Raw genomic sequence first — 17,536 nt, 5'->3', positions numbered from 1 at the left:
ATTCAGACAGACAGATCTAAAAGTGAATTCCAACTTCACTATTTATTATATGTTTAAGCATCAATAAGTTAAGACAAAGATATGCATAAAATTGGTATAACAGTATCTCTCTCATAAGGTTATTAAGAAGATTAAACGAGATAATGCACGTAAGATTCCTAGCACTATTCCTGGCAAACATATGTATTACTATTACTAATATTAATCCTGTATTATTAAAACTCTCCTCACAAATTTCTCATATGTCACGTACAGAAGTTGAAAAATAATTCTGTTCATGGGTTTTTAAAATATAACTTACATGCAAGTTAGAAATATAAGTATTTCTCAATGAATATAAAGAGTTAACCTCTATAAATATTGGAGATTGTAATACATGTTAAAGTAACCGCCGAGAAGTCAGTTTTTAGAAAAGCTTACATTAAGTCCAGAATTACCAAGTATGTTCTATAAAATCATTCAACAATAACTAGAAAATGTTTTCAAAAATCTGGAAAATCAAACAATAATATATTTAATTGATTTATTCAGTGAATTTTCATTAATCTGTAGGAACCTATATTTCAGTTCCTAGCACTTGGCATACAGTAGACAGTCATCACATATCTGTGGAACAGATCTGAACGAATGAACAAAGAAGAATCTCAAGTGTGTGAAAAGGCTGACAAATATAGTTGAAAAAACTCACTGGAGTTTAAAAAACAAAAATTGAAACTGACTGGAGAACACTCTTCACAAAATTAAAGAAAATATGCACCTGGTCTATTCTGGTCATCCTCCTCTGCTTTAATCATCCTAAGAAGTATACAAAAGAAGAATAAAGTATGACAGTTAGAAGACTAAAACAGAAAGTATGAGCAAAACAAAAAAAGGTTCTAAGCAATACGCAAGGAAATGCCTGATTAATAATGGAAAGATAGTTTCATTAACAAGACAGGGCAAGTGTGCCCCAAGTCACACAACACACAGTCCCATAAGATGGAAACTAAGTTACATCATGCACAGAGCCATCTGGTTTTTGGTCCACTGTTGTATGCCTGACCTGAGATTACAACTCAAACAAAAATTTCACATCTTAATAGACAGCAATACTAGTAAGGCCTAACCATTTGCTTTAAAAAGTTTGGTTTAAACTGAACTAATTTGCTACAAAGGGAGTTACTGCAATATAAAAGGGAAAAAAATACTTCAATAACTTATCCAAATCAAAAGTAAAAGCTGGTAAGAGAACAGTTTGCACTATGAACTTTCCAAATCAAATTTACTATATGATGTAATGGAGAAATTGACCAAGATGGGATATTCTCATTTTGATCATGCTTAACCACCTCTAATGTGTAGGCTAAGGAGATAAAATAAAGCATGCGTATTTTGTCTCAAGGCAGTAAAATCTGGACTTAACATCCCACCCTTAGAGTCTCACAAGATAGCACATTCTTACACGTCCAATCTAAAGCTTTGGGTGGGCAAAAAAGAGCATTTTTTAAGGAAATTCTAGTTCAGGCATGAAATGGATATATGAATTGAGCCAAAAACAAATTAAGATTGCTGTATTTCTCACTCTCAACTGCCCCTAAGCTTCTTTAAAAGATCTATAACTTTTTAAGAACTATAGAGCCATTTGATTGAAACAAGGCCACACTTTCAGAAATCATTCACACACTTTGATAAATGAATCATTCTTTGATTCATCTATCTTTGAAGTAGAAATGTGCACCAGTAGTGTATGTCAGTTTCAAGAGAATGTGACTGAACTAAAAAGCAAAAAATGCTGACTTTTTCAGACTAACATATGAATCCCAGTCTATCCTGAAATGTCTAGCTATGCGACCATACACAGAACAGTGTTCATATCTGCTTCTATTTGTTAAAATATATTTTCTTTCATCAGATTGTTAAAATTAATGTTAACATCTATCATTAGAAAAATAATCTTGTAACCAGAACAATAAGTGCCTGGGCTGAATCGATTTACCACTTAATACCCCAAGAGTTATATTTCAGTATTCTCTTAGATTTCAAATTGAATATCAGTGAGCACTAGGCCTATGATAGTATATTTTTAATGAATAATGCTTCCAAAAATAATTTTAGATTCCTTTAGTATTATTGCTTTTTTAAAAAAATCCCATTTTTCAAATAATTAATAAGCACTATTGCTAATAACAAAAAGGTGACAAAGCCAATATGTACATGGACTTCAAAACATATATATATAAATCAGCCCAGATGTATGGGGACCATGAGGTGTTTACAAATTCATGTCACAAACAGGTACTAAGATCTCAACCTTTCTAATGTTTCTGAAACCTTCTATGTCCTCCTAAAGTCTATCCTGAATAAAACAAAAGAACCAGGTGAATGGTCATTTTATTTAATTGGTTGTTCATCTGCTTTAATTTTTATTCTATTAAGTAGTATTGAACTTCTCTATAACCTAAATACTGTCAAGTACTATATCTAGCCTCTGAAGAGTTTAACAGATATATATTTTTAAAACATGTTTAAAATGAGAAGAAAATTAAGCAGGAAAATATTTCCCTATACTGTAGAAAGTCACAAAATCTTTCTGCAGAAAAACAATCTCTTATAAGTCAGCCATCCCTGTAAACAGCAAAACAAAAACTACTGTGAAGATAAACTTGTAAGCAATCCGAAGAATTTTAACAAACTTGCCTTTCTCTTCCTCTCCAAATGAAGGAGAAATATTATAAACATGGACTTGACCACTTTTTTCATGCTCAAGCTATACAAATGTTTTAGAAAAACTGTGTCAAATCTAAAGGATAACTACTTCAAACAAACAGCAAAAAATATAAAAGAGGTACACTCAGATTCTGGCTTTGGAGTTAGATTAAGATAGAGAGACAACATTAAAAAGCAATGTGGTCCCACGGAATTGGAGAAAAAACTTGCAAATCATACACATAATAAGGAATTAATATATAGAATATATAAGGAACACCCACAACTCAACAAAAACAATCCAATTTAAAAATAGGCAAGGGACTCAAATATATATTTCTCCAAAGGAGACACATAAATGGCCAATAAGTACTTGAAAAGATGCTCAACATCTCTAATCATTAGAGAACTACGAATCAAAACCACAATGAGACACCATTCCATAATCGTTAGGATGGCTATTATCAAAAAAAACAAAATAACAACTGTTAGTAAGGATGTAGAAAAACTGGAACCCTTATGCATTGTTGGTGAGAATGTAAAATGGTACAGCTGCTGTGGAAAACAGAATGATGGTTTCTCAGAAAACTAAACATAGAATTACCATATGATGCAGCAATTCCACCTCTAGGTGTATATCCAAAAGAATTAAAAGCAGGGACTTGGACAGATATTTGTACACCCATGTTCATAGCAGCACTAGTCCCAACGGCTAAAAAGTGGAAACAACCCAAATGTCCACTGATGGATGAATGGATGAACAAAATGTGGTATATACATACAATGGAATGTTACCCAACCTTCAAAAGGAATGAAATAAGGGAAAGAGGGAAGAAAGTGAAGAAGGGGAGGAGGGAGGGAGAAGGGGAGGAGGAATTCTGATATACCCTACAGCATGGATGAATTCTGAAAACTTTACGCTAAGTGAAATGAGCCTGACACAAAAGGACAAATATTGAATGATTCCACTTATATGAGGTACCTAGAATAGTCAAATTCATAGAGAAAGAAAGTAAAACAGCAGTTCTGAGAGGGTGAAGGTAGGGAGTAATGGAGATTTATTCTTTTAAGGGGTACAGGATATAAAATATATGGAAATGAATAGTGGTGACAGTAGCACAACAATGTGAAGTAACTAATGCCACTGAATTGTACATTTCAAAATGGTTAAAATGGTAAATTTTATATTATGTATATTTTACCACAATAAAATAATAATAATAATTTTTAAGTCATTGTGGTACAGTTGAAGGAGCCCTGAATCAAGAAAATGAGGATCAAATTGAGGCACTGCTATTAATCAGTATGCCCTTAGGTAAGTAATTTGACCTCTACAATAAAAAGATTGCAATAGATGATGTCAGTGTTTCTTTTCAGTTCAAAACATTCATGAAAGGACATTCCATATGCCAGATGAACCAAAGCTGAAAATCAGGCTGCTGCCACTCAAGTGAAGAGAATTAACATCCCAGTTAAGTCTTACCAGTTTTAAGAGTTTCTGTTAAAGAGAATGTTAATCATAAAAGCAGACAGCTGAAAATAAACATAGCTTTGGAAACAAGGGAATTAAAAAGATCTATTTCCAGGAGGATTAAAGACACCCAACTCTATGTTCCTGAGGCCTCCAACTGTGGAGTTATAAAGGAGAGGTCAGTTGAGCAAACATCATTCTGAGCCCTGTGGGGTGGGTTACTTATTGCTAATAAACAAACATTACTGGCAATTTTGTTAGACTTGAAGGGCCTAGCTTCCATTAAAGCTGAAAGCATTTACTCTGGTGTCATTCTGAGCTAGGGCAGAAAAACGGCTGCTTCAGTTTCTGTTTCAGGCAGGCAAAAGGATCAGTATCTACCTCACCTCACCTTTAGACACCACACCATACCACGAGCCTACTAGCACCAAATCCTATATTTCCTAATTAACACAATTCAAACACAGATTCCACAAAAGCATCTTCCTCCCACAAATGAACTGTTCAATAACTTCACTAGTCAAAAATCAAGCTGGCACCATGCTAAGTAGGGAATGGATACTCAGAGGGATCCCTCAATCTTGTAAAGAAAGATGTATTTTCCCACATTCCTATGAGTATGAAAATGGCTCACGAAACATATAAGCAATAATTATGAAAGAGAAGAAACATGAAAGCAGATTTTAATTCAATAGAAGAAGGAACTTTAGAGCTGCCCAACAATGAAGCTGGCTGCCTCACAAACTAGCTAACTTCCTGTCAATAAAATGTGGATAAATGCCTATAAATCAAAGATGTCTTAGACTCAGAAATTGAGGTAACACCTAAGAGTCCACCTAACACTGTATCTACAATTTTATGAGAGCAGCATCACAATAACATCCATATACTATTAACTGATACTACGAGAGTTCAGATTTATTAGCTGTACCATCATATAATTAGCTTCTCAATACATGGAAATCCACTTTTACTATAAGGCAAGAAGCACACTGAACCCTCAAAAATGATTAACAAAAGATAATGTACGCCTTCACTCCTTCAGGTAAGAAAGTGATCAAGGGTTTTAGAATCAGTTAACCCTCCATCAGAATCCCTGTCCAGCCACTGTGTGACTTTGGACAAGTTATGTAACCTCTCTGAGTTTTAGTTTTATAGGAAGGAATACTATCTTACCCCACAGGGTTGTTATGAAAACTTAAACTACCTAATACTGTATAAAAAAAGTACAACACCCTCTTTCAAATCCTACCCATTCTTTAATAACCTGCTTTAAAAAGTTACCTTCTTCATGTTCTCTGTGACTTTCTAAGCCAAAGTAATTTTTCTCTGAACTTCCAAAGTATGTTGCATATCTCTATGAAAAGGATCACATCTTTGAACCCTCAATTATAGAAGAAAGTGAACTTGAGACAGACTATGGTTGCAGTTTAACAAGCTTCATCAGGAAGAAATGGGGTTAATGAATACTCGATCAACTGGTTTAACTATTTTTAACTATTCATATTAAAAAGCTTAGACATCCTTATTCATGTACGAGTCCAAATTCCTCCCCCACTGTATCCACTCACAGATCCAATGGACTAACTCTGACTTTATTCAGACAATATTATGTATCCCCTAGAAGCCTCCACACTCCAACCAACCTCTTGTTCCCTGGATATCTATCTGATTCAGCCAGTCAAGCCCAATTCTAATGTCACTTCTTCTCTGAAGCCATCCCAAATTTTCTATTTTCTTTAAACTAACAGGATATTCCACTTAAGCCTCAACTTGGTGAAGACAACTATTTTCATATATGTCTAGTGTCCTCCTCCTCCACTAGACTGTAAGTTTTCATGGTCAGGGAATGTCTCTCACCCTCACTGCATTCTACTTTATTATTCCCCCAATCCCAACACTGAGCACAACGCCTATCAAAATAAAGAAAATCAAAAAATATTTCATGACTAACATCTAATCTCCCCTAACACAACTGAAGCTTCTTAAGGAAAAGGGAAAATGCCAGAAAAATGCCAAAGGAATAAAAAAGAAATTCACATAAACTTCAGGTACTTATTTTTAAATTAAAATTGCACATCAAAAATGTATAAATTGTCAATGTTCATATAATAGAATACCAGATAGTGACAAAAGCGAACAATCTAAAAACGTCATTCTACACTATAAATGAATCTCACACTGTTTTCAGTGACAGAAGCAGTCAAAAAGAAATATATCTTGTGTGATTCCATTTATATTAAATCTAAGAACAGAAAAAACTGTATCTATGCTACCATAAATCACAATAATAGTTAACCTTGGAGGAGGGTGAATGAGAGAAGCTTTTGGGATGCTACTCTTTTCTTGATCTTTCCAGTTGGTTACCAAAAGTTTAGTTCAGTTATGAAATATCATAATATATGCACTTTTCTATAAGATATTACTATTTCAACTAAAAATATAAGAAACAGAGTTAAAATATTTATCATTTCTCTGTTCTGAAAAAAAATGTTAAGTGCAACAATATATCTAGAAGCCTAAAAGCATTACCACTGTGGAAATTCTAAAAATAACTATCAACAGGAGACCAATGCTTAATTCTGCTGGTGATAATAAGGTTATAATACGTTCTTACTCTTTAACCAATCCCTTTACTGCCCCTTTTTAAAACAACTTCTTACTAAAAAAAGAGAGGTAAATTAAAATTTAAATTAATTGCTTAAGATTTCTTGTGTCTTTCCCACCATATCCTACATATTTCAATCCTGTTCTAAGGGACTAAAAGAACGAAATGTTAACCTGATGTAAAATAATGAGGAAGAAAAAGTTTTTGAAAAGTTTATGTTTGAAAACTGTGTAATACAGAATGAAAAATAAAATATAACCAAAATATTTTGAAAAAATAAATTCTAAGAAACTGGATTGTAGTAATATAATAGCTTGCTCAGTGAGGCTAAAATATATTAATAGAAACATTTAAATGTGAGAAAAATAATTTATTTTCAATGTTACTTAAACTACGGATTTTTAAAAATTTGTTAGCAAATCTGATTAAAGTATGTTAGTTTGCTCAATTTAGAAATACTTTTAAACAAAAAGTATAAACTAATTTGCTGATTTATATAAAATCTAAAATCTAGATTTTCATTGTTAACTCAAACATACCAACTAAAATTTTTTTCCAATGTGCTAAAAAATGTCTTTTTGAAAAGCTGTGGACTGTAATTACTATACTCTTCTCATTATTGAATGAAATATATACATAGCATCAAGAAACTCTGGAATGTGAATTTTAAAAATCCAAAGGAAACAGCTTGTATAATTTGAGGAAGGGAGAGACCATGAATGGGAACAGAGTTGACATTTAATGACATAACCATAGTGCCTTACTAAAATAATCCTCACTCACTGCATGGGTTAAATAAAATTCTCAGTTCTCAAGTGATTTTGATTTAATTAAAGTGCTATATAATGTATTTTATCTAGTATTTTATTCATTTAACTAGATACATCTCAATTTCTTGAGTTTTGTATTTATTTAGAGTCACAATTTAGAGTCACTAGGAATGGATTAATTATAGTTTACTTTCTATTTATTAAGGAAAACAATTTAAAGAAACTATTTTCAAAGCAATACACTTCTGTAAAGTATAGCAAAAATATCTGAAATAATGCAGAAGTGGTCTTAACTACAAAAGAGCAAATCATATCCAAATAAATATTAGAATTCTGTGATCTCATGCTTTTAGTATTTAATTGGAATATTTTCTTTTAGATGTTAGCAGACATATTTTAAATCACATTTGACAATATTTATAGTAAGGCTTAGACATCCTTAAAATAAGCCTTGCCTATATAAATATTCAGTTCTTTTCATATGAAGGCTATAATTCATTTTGGAAATTTTGGCTTTTTGTTTTTAAAAAAGTATTAAGCATTTTCTATAGTAAACTGCACTGTTTCCAATAAAATTTCAGTGTCATGAATGACAAGTAAATCAGCACATAACTGAGATAACAGTATTCACAAATATCTATTAAAGTTGATAGTGACATATCAACTGGGACATATCCCATGGTATTACTTAATAGATCAGAAAATAAAACTTGGCTCAAATGCAACATCCTATGTATACACAAAGAAAAAGGTAAAAAGTGAATCTCTACACAACATAATAACATTTGAGGAATATGGATGACTAAGGACAAAATTAAGCATATCAAGAGAAATTAAGAATAATCATTTAAATAATGGTTTCATTTTACATAATAACTGGTTCCAAAACTTAACTGCAACTTCTGTATTTTTTAATTTTCTGGATCAAAAGGCAAACTTCTTGGAAAATGTGAACATTTACTTTACAAATTTCATTTTAAAATGTGTATATTACTAAAGTAAAGTATTTTTAGCAGAAGAAGTACTTTAAAAAATATCTATTTCCTGAAATTTATATTGCTTTACATAAATAACTAATGGAAAACATCCTGTAAAAATAAGGTTTGCTAATTAGGATGAGAAAGCAAAAGTATATTCCAAATAATTAAATCTACATTTTAAAATGGAGAAATATTTCACTAGAATACACTTTAATATATTTAAACCTTATTATATGTATTTAAATAATAATTTCTTTAATATATTAAAAGTATTGCTTTCAACTAAAAGAAAGGTATGATTAGTAACTATTGGCTTTCTTTCTACAAATCTCTTTGAATTTAAGGAAATATGACCCATAAATAAAGTAACTCAATACTGAACAAAAATAAGAACTATAATTAATTTCTTCCAAAATGCAGCCATTATACATAGACTTGTCAAATATTCTAAATCTATGTCATGGGTATATTTTTCTCAGTAGCTATGAATACACATAAAATTGTTATTTAGGTAATAAATACTTTGGCCTTGATATTAATTTGTAACTTTTTAAAAAATCTTTGTCTGTATCCTCTCAAAAAGGAAAAAAGAGGCATTTGCCCTCACAGTTCCTATTACAGTATGAGGCAGAAACATTTTACTATATCTCCAACATGGGTTAACAGTTATTACTCCAATAACAGTTATTACTATCACAAAAGATTCTGTGACTTCAGACATTAAAAAGAGATTTTCAGTGTCTAAGTAAAAGACAATATAACATCAGATATTTTTCTAAGGTTTTGCATTAAACTAACACACTGGCATGAGACAGATACAATTGGTCTTTTCCCCTCCTAAGATAATAAACGAAAATTACCAAAAACCATATTTTCACATAATACTTACCAGCATGCGGGTAGTTTCAGAAGTTTACCATAAAGAGCAGTGCTGAAAGAGGGAATAATCGGGACAGGTAAGGAGTAAGATCCCCTACAATCCAAAGACGTCAGTCCTGCCTGGAAACCAAATATCTGAAACAAAAAGAAAAGATCCAAATGTTCACAGAGACAAAATTTTAATAAGCACAGGATGAAATACGTCAGTTTCAATTTGCTCTACAACAGCTGCACACTAAATATGTTCCAATGCCTTTTACCACTTCCCAAACATGAGCATTTTCTTTTATTCAATTTGACATTAACTAAATCAGAATTAAGAGATTTAAACATATAGTATTTCTTTCACATCCCAGAAAGATCATTGCTTTTTTTTACTAACTTTATGTTTCACATTTTATTTGTATACATAATTCTCATTTAGTGTTTTGTCTGCTAAAACACACATATTTTATTTTAATATAAGCCAACTACATTATATACATTGTAGATACTAACTTTAATAAATTACTGTTAATATTATTTTATGCCTAAAAGAACACTCAGTACAACAAGAAAAATCTTTAAAACGTATTTTACCCTCAACTAACATTACACACACGAAGAAAGATATCCAAATATATCCTAAAATGTTACATCTTTTCCCTTTCTTTCATGAAAACAATTGTAGGGCTGAGGTTTTTCACCCCAGGAAATTTGGTACATGGCATAAATTACTCTGCATATGTTTATACTTAAAATGAGCAGATTACACTCAAAAATTTTACAAGCATTCCCTGAAATTCCTGAACACTGTATTTGCCTTAGTAGGAAGAATAAATATAACATCACACTTTATATGAAACATTGCAGAGAACTGAATATGATATTTCTGTTCCAATTATTTCCAATAAGGTAGAATATAAACATCTCAAACAGGAAACACTAACACACAGGGATACAAAAAAAAGGAGATACTGTTTTCCAACAACATGCAAAAGCAGCTCAACCTCAACATTTATCTCTCATTATTATTTTTTATTTCTTGAATTTATAAAACACTGACTTTCCTATCTCCAGGATTAATATTAACTTCCAGTTCTACAGTGAAACATACTGAAAATTTCACAGTCACTAATTTTCAAAGCAAAATACTTCCATTTAATAAATACAAACTAATGATCAATTTCTTAGAAAGTATTAAGCTACTTCCAAACGGTTTCCACAAGCTATTATGCCCCTATCATTCATCAAACTGATAATGTTAAATCCTTTCCTCTAAAGTCAGTTTTTAGTGAACAAATAATTTTGTGGAAATAAGACATTAGTTAGAATTATATATTTTCAGACAAAATTGCATTTCAAAGAACCTACCTACCTAATTACTATCAAGAAAAATGAAAGTGATATACTTATTAATTCCTATCAGTTCTGCTATTAACCAAGTGGCAGGAAATACAGAATTGAGAGGAAAAAGAAAAAAATCTAAAAACATGTTTCTGATACTTTAATGGTTGATCTTAAAAATTAAGTTATTCCACATTCATTCTCTTTGAAGATTTGTTATGAGCAATACTGTATAAAAAGAACTTCCGGGCATTCTGAAATGTGCAATTTCAGCATTTCATATTTCCTCTCAAAGGCCCATTATCTTAAAAATTCTGAAATTTACAATTATTAATACCACTCAATATAAAACATGATTATTAAAACAATGCCCAACCTCCAAGTTTTTCTAGAGTATGAATAAAGGTAATATTTTATCATATAGGATTATCTACCTTCAACTAAGCACCCTCTCAAGCCACTTTCTAATATTCTATAAAATTCTCCAACAATATAATCACAGACACTATCATTAACTGTACTCAGATGGAAATTGGGTGTAGAGGAGATCCCCTGCTGGTTGTTTGCAGAACTGCAAAGGACTTTGGGGAAATTGCATATCATTCTGTAATTTTTTTTAAACTTTTACTAAATTTACATGTTGTCCCAAGATGCTTCTAAGACAACAAAGAAGTACAAAGTATAATGAAAGATGTCCTATCTACCACATCAAAAATAATTATTTCAAAATAACCAATTTTCAGCTCTCTCTCTTTTCAACTACAGCAATGAGATACACAGATTTACAACACCTATATAATCTAAAAACTTGTCAACAGCCCTTAGCCAAGATTACAAATACTTGATCTAGAAAAAGAAAAACCAGCACAATATGAATTTAGGTGCTTTTACCAAGGATAGTTCATATAATCAGAAATAGAATAAAAGTACACTGCAAACTGACGGTCTGAAGCAGTAAGAATGCATGAAGCAGTAACTACTAATATAAATTTTAGCCAAAGCAAATGTCAACTTGAACAAGATGATTTACACATTATATCAAATAAAAAGTTAAACGTGTAGTGCCGCCTTTAAAAAATCCAATTAGAAAACAATAAAAACAAGTACATCATCTATATTTTAACACATTACAACAAATGTTCTTGAATTAACATCTCAAACAGATGAAGCCATAGTAGATTTAGAAACATAAAACAACTTAGTTCTAATAAATTTTTAATAAAAATTAGTTTGCAAAGTTAGGATTTGCAATGGTAGAAAGACAAAAACTATAAAAAGCACAAACCGTAAAACAACAATGAAAACACATAATTGTGATGCAAAATAAATCATTTTATGCTGTTGCCATTATAAGACACTCAGTATAACAGTACAACCACATCCTAAAGATGTGTCCTTTTCTTAAAAGAACAAAAAAAAATCAAGCATTACTTTCATGTAAAAAATTAATCTGTATACAGTAACATATTGGAACATACAAAAATTGAAGAAAGAATTATTCTAACTGCAATTCTACAGCATAATAATGAACATTTTAGAAAGAAAAAGCCATCAAGGGAAAAGGATGGAACCGATCTAGTTGATAAAAATTTAGAATTTCAGAGCTAAAACTGCTTTGAGATTATTTAACTAAATCACCTCATTTCACATATGGGAAAAATGAAGTATAAAAAGGATAAAGAACTTCCTCAAAATTACATATTGCTAGAACAGCAATATGATGCTTCATTTGATTTAGAGCTCATCCATTAGCTCACAATTTTTCACTCTGCCTTGCTTCCTTCCTCCATTTCCTCCTTCTTCTCTCCAAAAAAGTAAGGTTGATTCTCTCTACTTATTCTTAAAGAAAAAACAGACAAACAATCTTTCTCACCACCACCTCTCCTCCAACCATCAGTAAAATTCTACTTCTCACCTTGATCAGCAAACATCTTGAAAGAGTAACCTGGAGAATGCTACATTTTTTTTCATTGTCTAGGCATTCCTTAAACCTTCTAAATCTAGTTTCTGTTCGTGTATCCATTAAAACAAAAAGAAACTCTGGACTGAAACTGATACTTACATTCTTTTCTTATGGAAAGAAATTAAGTATTTTCTCTTGATTTTTTTTCACTAACAATTCAAGCGAGGAAACAATAAATAATAAACGATTTTTCCATCACCCAGAATTTTCAAAATATGAATACTGTGATTCCGTCACCTATACTTTTAAAGAAATAAAACCCTCCAGAATACATAAGGAATGCTTACAGCTGAACAATAAAAAGACAAATAACTCAATTTAAAAATAGGCAAAAGATCTGAATAGCTATTTCTCAAAAAAAGATGTATAAATGTCCAATAAGCACATGAAAAAAATGCTCAATATCATTAGTCTTTTTGGAAACATGAATCAAAACCACGAGATAAATACCACTTAACAACCACTAATATAACCAAAATCAAAAACACAAACAAAAACAAGTGTTAGTGAGGATATAGAGAAATAAGAATCCTCATTTGCTGCTAGAGGGACAGCAAAACAATGTAATAATCCCTTTGGAAAAAAGTTTGGCAGTTCCTAAAAATGTTAAAAATAGAGTTACCATATGACCAGGCAACTCCACACTTGTGTCCACACAAAAACCTAATCACAAATGTTTGTAGCTATATTAATTCACAAGAGCCAAAAAGTGGAAACAACACAAATGTCCATCAACAGATAAAGAGAGAAACAAAATACAATATATTCATACAATGGAATATTATTATTAATATGGAATATCAAAAGGAATAAAGTACTGATACATGCTACAACACGAATGAACCTTGCAAATATTACTAGTGAAAGAAGTCAGTCAAAAAAGACCGTATGTTGTATGATTCCATTTATATGAAATGTCCAGAATAGGCAAATACATAGAGACAGAAAGTAGACCAGTGGTTGCAAGGGGCAGGAGGAGAGGAGTAAATGGGGAGTGAATGCTAATGGTAGAGAGTTTCCTGTTAGGGTGATAAAAAAGTTATGAAAGTAGATCGTGGTGATGGCTGCATTAACTCTGTGAAAATATTAAAAGTCACTAATTCTATTGTTCATAAAAGGTGAATTTATGGTATATAAATTATCTCAGTAAAGTTGTTATTTAAAAAATAAAAAGCCTTACAACATAGCTAAAGTCTATTTTAACCATGACCCTCACACTAGTCCTACTGGGCCAGCCTCAACCATGTCCAGACCACATAAATCCACTTTCAGCAGTTTAGAATGTATCTTATCCATTTGTTATACGTGTATAGACCCTTTCTTATCTGGGAACAATCTTTAGCATTATTATGTTTTCTTAATTTACATAAATGGCATAATACTATATATACACCATTATGCTTTCTGGTATTCCCACCAAAAATTATGTTGTAGAGAGCTATCCATGTAAGCATAGATAGACCTCTAGTTGTATATATCTCCTTATGCAAAAATTTCTCTGGGGCAGAGATCAGCAAATTATAGCCCAGAGGTCAAATTCTATCATGGTCTGTTTTTGTATTGTCTACAAGATAAGAATAATTTTGACATATGAACATTTATAATCAATTTGATGCTAGGGAATACTAAGTTGGAACCCCAATGAGGTGAAATATTATCCCAAGAAAAAGAATACCACTCTTCTGATTAGTAAAACTGTATTACAAAAAATGAGTACTCTATTATATTTTGAATCTCATCAACTCAAATGATACCAATTTATACACCCACCAACTGTGTATGAAAGGACCATTCCTCCAAATCTCCAGGGAAAATTGTTTACTTGAGGTCAAAAATTGCCAAGTCTAAAAAATCCAAAGGGCTTTGATTCTACTACAACCTTCTTGATCTCTCTGAAGCATGTGCCATAGCTGAGCCTTGGAGTAACAAGGCCTTAAATTTACAAATACTTCTATAGTTTAAAGGTATTTTCACTAACTTATTTTCTACATATGTTTCAAACACCAGATGCTTTGCAATGCCTTAGCTACTTGATGCCATACATATTCAAAGGATGAGTTTGGCAGTTAAATAAAGAGAACTTGGTTAAGATATATGAAAGTTCACCTGCATGTTTTCTTCACACATCCATGACAACTCTCTGACATAATAAATTTCATTACATGAAATAGGAACTACATATTATTTCATCGTATCATCAATACAGTCAAATTTAGGCACACAAAATTAAAACTTGAGCATTTGTTTGAGTATTCAACTGAAAATTACTTAGGGTCCAATACTCCACACACACATGAAGTAGACATTTAAATCCTCTACTATTCCCACTCTGTCCAACACCTAACTTCCTGGGACATTTAACGTGCCCATTATAGCAACAGTCAAACTAACCAAAATATAAAAGACAACTAGACAGCATGTGTAGCAAAAGTCCTTTTCCCAAAACATAACTTTATTGGGACTACACTGTAACTAACTTTGACATTACCCTGGAAATTTAAGTGAGCTTTTAACATGCTAACAAATAGTAGTGGTAAACAACTATTCCAATAACTTTTATGTCAGTATGGATGACAACCATATTGGTGACCAACAGCTTTGGTGACCATTCTCCTTGAGGATGGGGTATGCCCTATTCATCTTTAATGCTGAGTGTCTGCAATATGGAAAGAACTTAATATTTGCCAAATTGATGAATCCTACCTGAGTAGAATATCTTGGAAAGATTAGTGAACTGCCTAAAATTAGACCTGTTTCAACAAAACAAGGCATATATCTTAACATTACAATCTGATATTCAAGTTGCATCAACATTAAAAAAAAAATACACCTCAGTGTACTAATTGTGGTAATGAATTAAAAAAACATAAGTGTAAAATATTATCTAAATATCTAGCTTTCAAAAATATCTTCTGGTACTCTCCACACGACATAAAACACTATGACAGATCATTATAATAACAGCCTAATGAATCACACTTCCCTGTGTCCACACCCCTTTGCAACATCATACTGTCACTCCTCCATCCTCTTAAAAATGGGCTTTGCATGGACATCTAGGAAAACATGTTCTAATACCCTACATGGTTCAAAAGCAGTCAAATTTTAACATCTTAAAAACCCCTGGAGGCGATCTAAACTGGTATTTCCTTTTACTTTACAAATAAGCAAATAGATAAGAACTTTAAAACATCAAACAATAAAGTATGAACTAATAAACTCAGGAGTCTATTTTTGGAGTCCTCTAATTTTTTAGTACTTTACATAAAATTTAGTGCATTTTCAGTAGTTATTCTCGAATTCAACTTTGTATAGTCGCCTTTAGTCCATGAAACAATTTGATTAGGTATACACTGTCTCTATGTAGACTACACACTTGGGTTTGCTTAGCAAAAATACTTATTACTCAACATTTGAGTTTATCTTTTTGTATGTACCTATACTGGGATGTATGATTTATTTAAAACAAAAGATATGGAAGAGTGAGTAAAGCCTCCAATAATTAACTTTACATAACGTGATTTAAAGCAATAAGAGAGTTTTCCCTTTGTATCAAGAAATTAACATGAATTCAATAAGAGGAAAGTGTGTTAAACTCTCTTTATAAAACATTGTCTCACATAAACATTCACCTCAAAGAAATCAGGAGTCTTTTAAAGCTTCCTTATAAACTACGTGCTTTTCATACTGCTTATAAATATCATCATGGATGATACATAAAATCTTCAAAAATTATAATTACCATTATCTTATAAATAGCAAGCTATTAATCCCAAATAATTGAAGAAATATCTTTAAAATAGATACTTTTATTTATTTTAATTATAATGAGTATCTCTCTCATATTTTACTTAAATCTCACCGTATGGGGTACTAATTCTGTGAAATTACAACTCCAGGATAAAAGAGATCTATTTAATTCTCCCAAAGCCAACCAAACACTAATGAACAAGAAAATTCACTTTTCATACCTTAAGGTAGCAGTGTGCATAGCAATAATGAAGCAGATTATCAGAAGGTTGAGTTAGGCTGCTGACCACACGCACCAACTGTTCAGCATACATTGGAACAGAATGTTCCAGATTAATTTTATCCACCAATATCTGAATAGATGGCAAAGGCCGAAGAGACTGGAAGTTTGTAGTATTCATGAAGTTACTTGAATTCTGGAAAATAACAGTGTTCACTTTATACTTCAGGAGAACAGTGACTGATGTGCAATGCCCTCTATACAAGCTTCAGACTGGCACATTTTGTAGTGATAGCAAACCAATCAAGAAATGATGCCTTTATGTGGGACTCTATTACCACAACCAAATACAAACAGCTTCTGCATATTTTTTAAGTATGCTCCAGATTTCAAAGAATGCATATTTACTGCACAATTATCACTGCCTTTTTAGCTAAAGCTTTTTATTTCTTCAATCAACTAGAATAGTGTCTTTGTGTGCCTCAGTACATTTTCTTAAACTCAATCATTCCAAAAAAATTTCCTAGATAATCTCAGAGCCAGCCACCCTTTATCTTCTTTCCTTTAACTCACATTTAGATGACTAATAGACTAAATGCACCACTCCAGACAGTTTCAAGATACTCACAAAAAGCAAAGTTTGCAGGATAAAAAAATTTCTGATCCATATCACATCTACTAAGATACATGCTAAAGGTTCATAAAGTCCTAAGAATTTCAAGGTGGGCTTGATATTTTCAGTGTTACAGAACATTCCTAAACTTCCAAATAAATGCTTCAAAATAAACTCCCTTAAAATGCCATACCTGTAGTTCTCAATGAGGAACAGTATGACCTTCCATCCAGAAGTACATAAAAATATGTGGAAAGAGCAGTTTCTTTGG

General features: G+C 31.7%; 1 protein-coding gene across 17 annotated transcripts in view; it reads right to left on the bottom strand.

Moving 5' to 3' along the window:
• VPS13B (vacuolar protein sorting 13 homolog B) overlaps window positions 1-17,536 on the bottom strand; it is a 781,052-nt gene that overhangs the window by 659,772 nt on the left and 103,744 nt on the right. For 16 of the 17 annotated variants that reach the window (XR_011493286.1, XR_011493288.1, XR_011493289.1 and 13 more), the window contains 2 exons: window positions 16,654-16,848; window positions 9,404-9,528 (listed from right to left, as the gene is read on the bottom strand). Coding sequence is in view for 13 of the 17 variants with exons in the window: in XM_044743909.2 (XP_044599844.2) it covers window positions 9,404-9,528; window positions 16,654-16,848 (320 nt within the window). In the remaining 4 variants the exon portion in view is untranslated. Of the gene's footprint in view, window positions 1-9,403; window positions 9,529-16,653; window positions 16,849-17,536 lie in introns of those variants that run through there. The other variant, XM_044743912.2, reaches the window with a different exon arrangement.

Source organism: Equus asinus, chromosome 12, assembly GCF_041296235.1.
Source record: "Equus asinus isolate D_3611 breed Donkey chromosome 12, EquAss-T2T_v2, whole genome shotgun sequence".
Classification (NCBI taxonomy): domain Eukaryota; kingdom Metazoa; phylum Chordata; class Mammalia; order Perissodactyla; family Equidae; genus Equus; species Equus asinus.
This window is presented reverse-complemented; position numbering and strand designations above follow the sequence as displayed.